Here is a 12,949-nt window from a genome sequence, read left to right on the forward strand (position 1 = left end):
TAGATGTGTTTGTTCCTAGGGCAGCTGGTTGGAAATCTGACACTGAAACAGAGTTTTGTCAGAAAATGCTGATTTGTAGAATCTGAAATGTTTCACAGAAATATCTTAGGTTTGAGGAAGTTTTATCAAACCACAAGCCTGTTTCTAGGCAGATACTGATGAAAGCTCGGCCTGGTTTTCTGGTGGGTTTCCAGGGTCCAGAGCTCCAGGGCTGTCCTGTCAAGCAGGCCCCAGAGCTTCCAGATTTCTGGACCAGGCTATTCCTCGGGCTGCCCAGTTCCCAAAGGAACCAGACAGTGTGGACATGTGGAAGGATTTTGAGCCTGCAGGCATCCACAAAGAAGGACAGCCCTGGAGCAGCAGCCGGGGAGGTTCCAGCATGACTGATTGAAATTGATGTGTTTGTCAGTTTCACTGTGGCTCACACACATTCCTAAAGGAACATATTTCAGATACATCATGCACTGCCTAATCAGTTCTTTTTTTAATTTTACATTTATGGAAGATTTTTCAAACTATGTGTTTATTCTATATCAGAATAAACTCAGATTTTGAAATATCACTATTTACTCAGAAATCTTGAGTTCAGGCCAGCTGTAGTTTTTAGAGCTTCCCACACCCATAAGTAGTCAAAGTGAAAAGAGTAAGGGAGAACGTGCCTCCTTTTTGATAGCACTTGAAAATGTCCTCCCTGAAGATGTTTATTTTCTCCTGTACCTTACAGATATTTCTAAACAGCACTTTCCTTCCATTTTAATGCACCAGATTAAAAAAAAATCATATGTCATCAACACATTTTTCTAAAACTGAAACCCCATGTCTTCCTACATGGGTTTTGTTCTCATTAAAAAGTTGCTCAGTATTTTGTGGGTTGTGGAGAGGATACTGTCAGACCTATCTCACTGCAGCGTTTTTATGAATAGAACTAAAAAAGGCTCATATGCAAACAATCAGCAAGGAATTTTCCACCTTTCTGAGGCTGCCAGTGATACCCTCCATCACTTTGCTCTGAATGCCTAGAGACCAGATCCTATTCTATCACAGTACACAAAAGAGGCCTGATTTAGATCCATTTAAATCAGTTGGCATATTATTAATTAGTTCAATGAAGGTTTTGACTACTGTCTGATCACACCTAACGCATACTCAGGTGAGTTGAATACGGATGAACAAGAAAGCCTTTAAATTCAAGTATACAAACATCTGATTCCTTTCTTTCAGTTATGAATTAAGAATAATAATCTGGAATACAGAAGATGTCGTTTTAGAGGATGAGAATATCTTCACGGGACAAAAATCAAGTGATATCTATGTTAAAGGGTAGGTTCATCTGGACACCCCTTCTTTCTTATTTATCCTTTAACCAAACCATTAACATTTTATTTTAAAAAATCAGTGTCACATATTATGCTGCTGTGTTAATATAGCTGTCCTTATAAAACCTTGCTGTGATCCTGGTGATTTACTGTAAGTGCCTGCCAAGAGTAGCTAGCCATTCTGGATAATGTCTAGTGTTCTTTCTCTTTTAAAGTCAAAGAATTTGAAATGTAAACACAGGGCTGATTCATTTCTCATACAAACAATAATCAGGAATAAATGCATACAAATCAAATCCAAAATATAAATGGGTAAAATGTAAAAGCCTTCATTGTTTTTAATCCCTAAGGGATGTCTGCATTACATTGTTATTTATTGAGGTGAAAGGAATTATAACCAGGGTAGAGAAATTATTAATAAGAAAAGAGCAGTAATGTAGGAGATCCCTTTGGGAGACATATTTTAATCAACCATTTGTTGATCAAAATAGGTGCATGTGTAAATGACAGGAGTCAGTATGTATGTTTCATTAGCATTTCTAGCTTCTTTTTAGTGTTCTCTCTATGCTATATTGGAAATGAAAGCCCTGTTTTACCTTTGGAGCAGTAATGAAGCATAGTCAGCAGGGATGAATGAATTCATTGAACAAAATTAAAGCAGAGCTGACTTAAATGTGAAATGAAAATGAACTACATTTTTAACAAAAGGTTCAGATTACTTGTTAGAAATTATTTTTCCTTTTTTTGTGTGGTTCTCTGCACTTTCTGCTTTTAGAGAGGACTTGAATGGAAGTGCCAATATGCCATAAAAGGAAAATAATTATGTCATAGATTCATAGATGTTAGGGGCTGGAAGTGACCTTACAAGATTATTGGGTCCAGCCCCCCTGCACTTGGGCAGGAAAGACTGCTGGGGTAAGATGACTCCAGCAAAGTGGGCATCAAGACACTTTTTGAAGATCACCAAGGTGGGTGACTGTACCAGCTCTGGGGGGAGTCTGTTCCAGACCCTCAGCACTCAACTTGTAAAGAAGTTTTTCCTTGTGTCCAATCTGAAGCAATCCTCAGTTTGTGCCTATTGTTTCTTGTCTTCCCATGGGGTGCCATGGTGAATAGATGCTCCCCCAGGCCCTGATGTATGCCCCTAATATACGTATAGACTGCCACCAAGTCCCCTATGAGTCTTCTCTTCTCCAGGCTGAACAGCCCCAAGTCTTTCAGCATAAAAGGCCTGTGAGTATCTCTTGAGATGTTTCATGTAGTTTCACAGATCAAGAGAGGACTGTGTAGATTAGATGTGTGTTACTGCCTCTGTTTTTTGAGCATGGGACTTTAAAGCTAAGTACAGACAGTCAAAAAGCCTGAGGCTGAATTGATTCAGTCTTTGCAAGTTAGTCTAAGCTACAGAAATTAAACTGAGAAACAACTGGACAGACATTCACTTTTGATTTAGAAAATGCAGCCACATGCCTGCAATGGCTTAGGCCAGAAGCCAGGGTGCACTAAAGTATGGATCTCTGGCACATAGCCAGTGTGGGCTACATGTTCACTTCCTCTTCCTGCTGCTCTCGAGGTCTCTGGGATTTGCATTCCAGAATCATAGCAGCAGGACTCTTCAGGGATGCTCATCACTTCCTCTTCCTGCTTCTAGGTGCCTCTGGGATGTATAGTCCACAGTCGTAGCCCACTGTAAGTTATTAGCAGGGCAGGGCAGCTCTGTACTTGAGGAAGGGAAGTTTAACCCCCTTCCCTCGCCCCAGACCCCACCTGGGGTTTGCCTTGGCAGGGCAGTCCCTAACCCCCTCCCCATCACTCCAACCCTTCTCTGCTGGAGCAGACAACACAGCCCAGCCCAGCCCAGGGCTGGAAAGCATGCTGGGATGCTGGGTGGCTGTGATTTAACTTTAACCAGGAAGGAGCCTGAAACAGAAGTTTCATAAACTGGTTTGACCTAAATCAGTTAAGTCTGATACTACATTCAACCAGGTTTATCTTAGGCCAGTTTCAGCCATTTTGAAACTGGTTTATGTGCACTGAATTTTTTTCTGTTACAGGTTTAAACCAGTTTCTGATGACTTAAAAACCAGTTTATGTGTAACTTCTGTCCTTAGCCTAAGGGACTTATGTGAACCAAAAAATGAGTCTGAAGACTGTATGAAGTTTGTCCATTGCCAGTGATTGGTGCAAAGAGCTGGAGGAAGAACAGTTAGATTTATTTATGCTCTGGTGTCTTCACTGGGAGATTTTATCAGGTTTGCTCATTCTGAAAGACCCTTGAGGATAATGAGAAAGTCAAGCTACATATAGAGACACAGCAGCTTGGTAGCATGTGCTTACTCCATTCTACTTCCCTCAGGTGTATGGCTTCACTGAAGTCACTACAACTCGTGGAGATATACCTAGGCTAGCTTTAAACAAGTGTACTCAGATGATACCACAACAGCAACAGCACACAACTCAGAACACAGAATGGGCCAGAAGCTTAGTAAATACTCAGGTACCTAGCACACATGGAGGCCTATGCCACCACTGTTACACTGCTTTCAGTACCTAAGCTAAATAGTTTAAAGCTAGTTTGTTATGTCTACTGAACTGCAGTCATAGCAGTGACTAATGTAAATATGCCCTGAGTCATTCTCTTGATCCAGGGATACGATCTAATCCAAAGATAGTAATGAGGAGCTTCTTATTACCCAGTCTGAATGCCTAATAACTAGACTGCAATACATTTTATACAACATGAACTTCTAGCAATCTGGACACCAGTGAGCATTTGTCGTACCTGTGTTTCGTATAAGCTATGTCACAACTAATATTTCCAAATTACCTTCTTGTGACCATGCCACTTTCTGGGACAGGATAACTATTTTGGGGCTATAGTATCCATTTAAATATTTTTAAAGGTCTATTTATGAAAAGTTAAGGAAATGTACGTTTAAATAGCACCTTCAAAAGGAATGTGTTTTTAGGGAAACACATATTATTTATGTAGTATGCCAATCCACTCAGTTTGTGCTGCATAAGAAAATAATAAAAAAAAGAAAAGATAACTTTGGGGAAATGAGTCAGCTTGACATCCTTCAATCTACAGCACCTGCAGCTACAAATGATCTTGACTCTGATATCAAAGCCACAAATCAGCCTTGTGACACTCATGAAATTCACCAGCCAAGTGCAAGATCTATTCTTGGTGATTAATAATGAAAGTGATAATGATATTTTGTTTGCCTGTCTTAGAAAAAAATACTAACCATTGGTGAGTGGGTGAATTAGAATTTTGCAAGTCTGATCTAAATAGAATTCACTTCATATCACTAAACTTTTGGCATCACTTTGTATCATCTGTAAGCCTGAGACATATTTTGAATGGTTATTTATACTCCATGAACCTTCTGGTTGCTCCACTATCATTGATTATGAAAAATACATATATACAATGATTTTTTTGTCATTGAAAGTTAGTGGCTACAATACAGCCCCCCTACTAACATGAATGTCTTCAAATATATGAATGCTGCAGCTGGTTAAAAGGCCTGGAAGATGACAAGCAGGAGACAGATGTGCATTACAACTCCTTGACTGGAGAAGGGAACTTCAACTGGCGGTTTGTGTACCCATTCCACTACCTCCCGGCTGAGAAACAAATGGTAGTCAGTAAAAGAGAGAACATATTTTCCCTGGACAAAACAGAACGCAAAATCCCAGCAGTGCTAGTATTACAGGTTTGGGACTTCGAAAGGCTTTCATCAGATGATTTCCTTGGTAAGTGAGGCCCACTGAACTTCAGCTAAAATTATCATAGTCCTTTGTTTTGTAGGAAAACATGCAGAGTTTTCTAGGGCCCAACTTTCAATTGTCCTCCTCCAATCCATTTAACTCCTAGAATGTCTAAGTACATGGTTTTGGCCCACAAAAGGATAGGCCTGTCATGGTTTATTTATGGCACTTATTTAATAGTTGCCCTTTTCAACCCCAGCGATGAAATGATAATCACATTTTTCAGTAATATCAACCATTATTTAATATGATCTTAAGTCTAGGCAATTTGCTGTAACCTTGTTTATAAAAAATCCTAGAAATTACATATGAAAACAGCCTCTTTCGGTCAATCACCCCAACAACGATGGATTTCCCACTTACCTTTCAGGAATATAGTCTTGAGCATTTTATCTTTTTCAGTGTACAATCTCTCATTACTGGCTTTCTAACACATCTCTTTAAGAATTATCACCTACTTGCCCTGTTTGGAAACATTTCATCATATTCATCCCAACATATCTTTTAATCAGATTGATTAGGTCACTGAAAATTCTTTTCTTTAGGATTTACAGTCTTCAAACCTTAAAAGATCATCTAGACCGGTGCTTCTCAAAGTGGTGGTCCGCGGACCAGTGCCGGTCTGCAAGCCACCGGTTGCTGGTCTGCAGCGAGTTGCCAGGAAAGAAAGAAGTATATTTTCAGAAGCATAACATTGATATTTCATAGCACCACAGTTCATATGTTCCAACACCTCAGGTGACGTCACGTCGTGCGAGGTGAGGAAAGAGAAAGAAACAGCCAGTCGTGCATTTGTGTAGCGCTGTTACATGCATTTGTTGCCACCAGCTGAACTGGGCACTGGTCGCTGGCCCACTGGAAAAAAAATTGCCAGTCTGCCACATCAGATAGTTTGAGAAGCACTGATCTAGACAAATGCTTGCTTTCCTTCTCCTTTCTCTTCCCTGTTTATGTTATCTATGTATTGCTGCCCCATCTACATATTTACATTGTCCTGTGTCAGGTCAGGATTAAGAAATACTAATGTTAAAAGGTGAGTGCTGCAGTGTGTCCTGAAAAGAACAAGTTGTTTCAATATTGCTCATTTTTGAGTATCTAAAATGTGGTACTTCAAATAAATAAAGATCTGGGATGAAATCCTAGGCTCAGGAAGTCAGTGGGAAAGCTCTAATTCACTCCAGTAGGGCTAGGCTTTCACCTCCAGCCTTGTTCTGAACATCTGTTTACTTGGCCTTTGTGTTGTCGGTAAAATGTTTATGGCAGCACAAAGGCAACGCCTGTTTCCAGCCTTAGAGCTGCAATATAGTCTGAGCTATCACATTCAAAAGGGCCGAAGACCAACTCTGAAAATTGGGCCTTTTTAAGGTGCCTTAGGTTAGGTACCCAAAAAATCAATGTACTCCAGATCTCTAGCCACCTTTGAACATTTCGGCCCATTTGTGCTATTGATGGAGATTTAAGCAGGGCATTTTATCTTTGCTGGATCCTGTCAGAGTGCGTTATCCTTTTTTCTCTGCAAACCCCCTTTGGAACTCGTGTTTGCTGCCTTCCTGTTCATGGCTCCATTTTCATTGATTTTACAATATAGCTAGACAGAAAGGTAGAAACTGAAATAAACACTAGGCAGATCAATAACACACATTGCACATCTCTCTGACTTTTTTTATGAAGGATTTCATTATGCTGGTATGTGCAATGGCAGATCAGTATATCCAAGCTCTGAATGTTTTTCAGAAGTTTGGTGGAGCCAAGTCTTCTTGTCCTTCCTCCCCAGTGAGGGCAGTACAGGATATTCTGAAGGTCGGGGTCTTGTTCAGTCTCCTTCCTAGGCTCTTCACACCACTATTTCACAAACATTTTTGAGAACTACTACTTTGAACTGTATATGAGGTAGTATTGGGGTATTTGTCAAGCCAGGTCTAGATAGCATCTGATCACTGTATTTAAATATAATCCATGTGCTTGAATGATTATGTACTCAGATAGGGGCTATACAAGCAGATGACAAATGGTGCAAAGATAGTTTCAGACTAGACTGGTTTACTATCCTGTTCAAGCTTCAGCAGAGGTGCTGTGCTTGTCTTCGTTGAAAGTGGTTGATTATCTTTACATCTGGTTTGTCTCTGCATGATGTTGTGGGATTTTTTCCCTCCAGGCTCCCTCGAAATGAACCTGAATGGATTTCCTCGGGCAGCGAAGTCAGCCAAGAGCTGTGACTTAAGCATAGCGACAGCAACAAGTGAAGAAAACACTATCTCCATATTTCAGCAGAAGCGTGTCAGAGGCTGGTGGCCTTTCATCAAAGCTGGGGAGCTCACTGTAAGCAGAGCCCTTTTGATTTAGAAGGATGATCTAAGGCTGTGGAGCATTGTTTCATGTACAGACACTCTGGTGAGAGGTGCCTCACAAATATGAAACAAAGATGCTGGGCAACTGAAGAGCAACATTATGCCATATGTTGTACATCCACAGGGCTGTTCTAATTCACACTGATTAGAACGGTTTTCTGGGCATGCTGCCCTGAGTCATCTGAGTACACTCTTTTATGGCTTTGCCCGCTCCCGTCTCTCACATGCCAGAGCTGCAGTGGAAAGATAGAGTGGAGTGAAGCAGATGCATCAAGCTAACTTTAAGTCATCTCAGGATTCCCCTGCCCTGGGGGAATTGCCATTTGTGTCATTCAGGTCACATTAAGTCCCCCTTTATCTTGTGATTTAAGCAGGCCAAGAGTCTGGTTCTTAGGGTTTGTCTTCATGACACAATACAGTGTCATGGGGAGAGACCTGAGGCAGCTTTCGAACAAGGTAGCACAAGTATCAGAAGTAGTCTAGCTTCATTAGTACAGTGCTCAACCTCAGCTGAGTAGCAGACTTCATTAAACATTACCTAAGAGTCTACTCTTACTTTTGCAAGAGATGTATTACAGAATACATCCTAACAGGAGCATACAAAGTATGCTTTACATTTTTCAGCATGTTTTAAGCCCAGTATTTCCCTGATGCAGTGGCACAATGGGATTGTACACGATTGCAAGGGGAAATGACAAACTCCCTGAAACATCAAAGGGCTGTTAAACCCATTAGATTTCAGGAGTCCCCAGAACGATATAACTATAACTCCAGGGTGTGCAAATCTATAGGGCACGTTATGCGTGCTAAACGAGCTTATTGTCAAATTTCATTTATGGTGAGGGCTTCAGCAGGGCAAAAATGTTTTCAAATGAGCTGAGATCATATGTCCCAGGTATCCATCTAACTTTGTGTTTCCTACTGCTGGCTTCCATTGTTATATTGCTTAATACTAATAGCCATAGTGAAGTCTCCAGTGGGTTTCAGGAAGTCTCTAGACATTCTCCCTTTTCCATTAGAAAAAGTGGTATATCCCTGGAAATTTGCAAGAGCAGGCAAGACAGCCACTTAGCAGGGATGGCTTTGTCAGGGATGATCCTGCCTTCCGCAGAGAGTTGGACTGGATCAGGCGGTCGCCAGGGGGTGGGGGTCCACCGCTGAGTGAACAAGGGACCGCCCCCCATGCTCCTGTGGGACACTCCATCCATCCCACCATCTCAGCATTCATGAGCCGTGCCTGGTACCTCAAGGTACATAAAAAAACCATATAAAGTTGTGTCTATGGCTGAATCGCTGATTCTCTGAATCAGAATCAAATCTTCAGATTCAGCCAAATTGAATTGGGACAGCGATCCAAATCAGCAAATCGAATCACTGTCCTGCAAATTGGGTTGAATCCAAACTGAATACTGCCGGCTTCGCACACACCTAGCAAGTAGCTGGTAAAAATAACCATGTGCTGTGCGTATGGTGCAGTACGGGTGGTTACTGCACTGTGCTTTAGTACTTCCAAAAGGCGCAATAATAATGTCACTGTAGAACTATGTGTAGATGCACCCATAGACTAAATCAGAGATGTACAGGATGAGCTTTCATAAACAGTGGAAAGAGGCTGTCCTTGAGAAAACAAATAGACAGGAATGCTCTCGATTGCTCAGTAGATCTGTCTCCCAAGGATGCTTTTATGGTTTCAGGATCGCTGTTGATTGGATTTACTGTGAAGGCTGTCAAGAGACGTGCTTAATTCAGTGAACAGATGAGGGTCATATCTACAATAGCTTGGAGACAGCTTTACTTGCTCTGTAGCTGTGACTTTAGTGATTTATTTTCCTTTAACTCTATTGCCACCCAGTAAACTAAATTGCTTGTGGAGCCTATGGCAGGCCAGGCAATACTAATAATTTATGTAGTGTCTTGTCATTCATGTGGAAGCTGGACATTTAAATAACATACTCATACTTTTGAAAACAAAGTATTTCCAACTTAGCAACATAGAAGAAAAGCAGCCAAAGAATTAATCCATCACAGTTTGTGTCCAGCCTCTCCAATCTGACCTATGCACTCTTTTTATTCTTACTATTACCAGGTTCTCCATAAAAGCTTTAAAGTTTTTCCTTTGGCCTAGTTAAGTTCACTGTGGAGCTAATGAGGAGCATATAAACACCTAGATGGATACATCTTGATAAGGAATAATTCTGTGTCATTAATGTCTTGCAAGGGTTTTAATGCCTGGTGTATTAATATTAATAATTTATTACTTTGCTGTTAGACTGGACTTGGTATATTGAATAATGCAGTTGATATAGTCTACTGGCATGTATCTGGCATGTTTTTTACCAGTCAGGTCTTGCTTATTTCATAGATTATTATGTATTTACATAGCTCATTAAAGGGAATGAAAATAACAACAACAACAAACCCTTCATTTACCTTATTATGATATGTTGTGGACCTGCCTGTATTTAAGCTTAAATTCTACCCTGAATTATAATCCTTGAAAACAAATATACTACAGAGATGTGTAAAACACATGGAATTTGTCAGCATAATGATTAAGACATAAAGCCATATGCCGCAGGGTGGGAAATTCTGACTTTTCAATGATGACCATAAATTGAATTATAAAACATAAGCTGTGAACTCAGATGGTATGGTAAATTATACTTGTTAGAGTCAGCATGGAAAATTTAAAAAACTGATTCAGTGAGGAAATAGCTATTTTCCTGACAATACCCAGGATAATACCTGTCCAAACTCAGACTGACCTGGCTGAGCAGTTTCCAGGTATATACCCATGTTGATGATGCAGCTTACTCTGTTACTGTGTGCAAAGCATGTTGATTTCTTCAGATGGAGCCTGCTAAGTGTGAAGTATTATTATTACCAGAGCTCTGTTAACAAGCTGAAAGGTGCTTGGAAGTACCTTGAGTTATTTTGTACAGTGTTATTTTCAACCAGATCCATGGAGAGCTTATCTCAAGTTTTATTTGCATGCAAGTGAAATAAAGAGATAAAAGACTATCAGGGAAGAGCTCCGGAAGAACTGCATAGTAGATCAGTCTGGGAGATGATAAAAGGTTTACATATTGACTATAGGCTTGGGATGATACATTGCTTAAACAAGAAATAGTTGAAAGCTTAGCAGCCATATGATCTATTAACATGCAAACATCAATTCCATTTTGAACAGCAAACAGCTGGTTTGGATTTTAACAGCACCTGAGATGCAATGGAAAGATTTTCCATTAAAGATCCAGATGCTTTGTGTCAGGCAGCAGATGAGCAATAGCTGTAATACAGCACTTTAGCCCTGCTGGTACGCACAATTATTAAAAGATTTGTTTTTGTAGCGATCTTCCAGGACTGACTGCCATGTTAGAATCTGTTACTCCTGTGACTAAAATTACAGTTGTTACCAAAAAGCACATGAATACTTCAAGTAGTGTCATTTTACTAGACAATCCCAACCCCCCGATCTTTCCTCTGCATTAACATTTTATGAGTGAGCTCTCCAATTTTAGGTCTATTGTGATTCCTAAGAACGAGAAAATGAGAATCAAAGTGCTACTCAAGTGTTATGACTGTAATAGTTTCATAGAAAAGTAAAGCTGGAAGGAACCTCAAGAGATCATCTAGTCCAACTAGGGATCCAACTTACAACTGTGGTCTTATGGACCATTTCTTGAAACTGGAAGGATCTTTAATGAATAAGAGATATCCAGTTGTCATTGTCTGGGTCAGGCTTCCCCTTCTAGACACACAGGCTGATGTGTTTGAGCCACGTACACTGGACCGCTCTACTTTCAACATTTCCTTTCTGGGAGCAGACTCCAGGCACTTCCTCTGGCTCTGAGCTTCTAGGCACACTCCTAGGATGACATTTCCCATTTTGACATCCCTTTCTGAGAGCCAAGAGTTTGCCCAGTTTCTTAATCTTCACCCAATTTCTTAAGCACAGAGACCAGTGCCCCTTGCCAATGTGCTTAAGTTGTCTAAGCACAACCTTTCCCAGAATCCCAGCTTTGCCAGCACTTCATTATACAGTTCACCACTTCGAGGACATGGGCTAGGTGCAATAAACAAACAAGCACAAGCTTTGCAAAAGAGATTTCTACCTCAGCTACTCTGTGCTTTAGAAAGCACAAGAGATACAGACAGATTTAGGTAAAAACAATGAACTACTCAGAAGCCTTTCCCTGCCCAAGTCTCCTCGCCATTTTGGAGTGTTCTTTGGGATTTGGTCCTATCCTCCCTCCTGCAACCCATGACTACTACAAATTGAGGAGTCTCTCTCTCTCCCTCCTGTGGCCAGCTTCCTTCAGCCTAAGCTAGTCCCTTTGTTCCTCCACAGACCTGCCCCAAGCTTCTTTTGGATCTACCCAGCTTACGTGTGGGTAAATAAGGGCTGTACCACTGCTGTTTTGCTCCTTCTCTTTGGATTTGCCTCCTTCACACCTTAGACCTTGGCACAGAAGTTGAAAGAACCTGTTTTGTGTAGGGTGCAGTTACTTCTTTCTTCTGCCCCAGGCCAGATCTGAGGTCCTGAGAGTCTTTAAGGACCAATCTAAACTCATGGACCAGTGCCACCCCTTGCCCCTTAGCACAAGCAGTGTAAGGCAGAAAAAGGTGGCCCTAAAACATGAAGATGGTTAACAGATCATACAACCAAACTGGACTCCTAAACTGTAAGACGGGGATTCCCCACAATCCTCACAATGTGATTCAATCAACAGATTGAAAACTCTTCTTATCTCTTCTGGGGGGATAGCTCACATATGCTAATTGGTCAATAGTTGGTCACTGGTTAATAACCCCGGATTAAATACTTAATCAATATTCTAGGGCAAGGTGGAAGCGGAGTTCCACTTAGTCACTGAAGAGGAAGCTAAGAAGAACCCTGTTGGCAAAGCTCGGAAGGAGCCTGAACCTCTGGAGAAACCCAAGTGAGTAGAGACATGTTCACTAAATGAGCTGGGGGCAGGCTGTGAATATGTTGTGTTGGACTGAGGTTGTGGTTCAACTGATGCTGCTAAGTGTGATAATAGTTTTTAGTCAGGTTCACATTAATTATAGATTTCACCCTTGATACCAAAACAACAATCACTGGATCATTTAGGGTTTCTAACCCTCTAGCAGGCTGGTATTTTCCACTGAATTGTGGTACATACCATGTTCTCAAGGTGCCCATGAGTTACTTACAGGCCCTTAGCAGCCTTTTTCTTAAATACCACTGTTCATGATGTAGCCTTTTAATTTTATTCCCCCGATTGTAACATCTGCACAAGCATGTGACATACTTGGTAACATGATAATCAGCTAAAAATCTCCAAGCACCCAATTCTGCCACCTTTCATTATGCTGAAGAGCTTTTTACTCTGGGAATAGCCCCATTATACACAGCTGACAGGCTCTGGTCCAATTCAGTTAGAGAGGCACACAGCCTTCTGGGGCATTTTAAACTGTACGCATGATGCACAACGCATTTAAAAACCTTTTGCAAAGATTTTC

General features: G+C 41.0%; 1 protein-coding gene across 1 annotated transcript in view; it reads left to right on the forward strand.

The window, feature by feature from the left end:
- Positions 1-12,949, forward strand: part of FER1L6 (fer-1 like family member 6) — a 126,594-nt gene that overhangs the window by 105,537 nt on the left and 8,108 nt on the right. The window contains exons 37-40 of the mRNA XM_019519545.1: positions 1,222-1,320; positions 4,837-5,078; positions 7,249-7,412; positions 12,284-12,384. Of these exons, the coding sequence (XP_019375090.1) occupies positions 1,222-1,320; positions 4,837-5,078; positions 7,249-7,412; positions 12,284-12,384 (606 nt within the window). The remainder of the gene's footprint in view (positions 1-1,221; positions 1,321-4,836; positions 5,079-7,248; positions 7,413-12,283; positions 12,385-12,949) is intronic.

Source organism: Gavialis gangeticus, unplaced genomic scaffold (genome assembly GCF_001723915.1).
Source record: "Gavialis gangeticus isolate Ggan-Ray unplaced genomic scaffold, GavGan_comp1, whole genome shotgun sequence".
Taxonomy (NCBI): domain Eukaryota; kingdom Metazoa; phylum Chordata; order Crocodylia; family Gavialidae; genus Gavialis; species Gavialis gangeticus.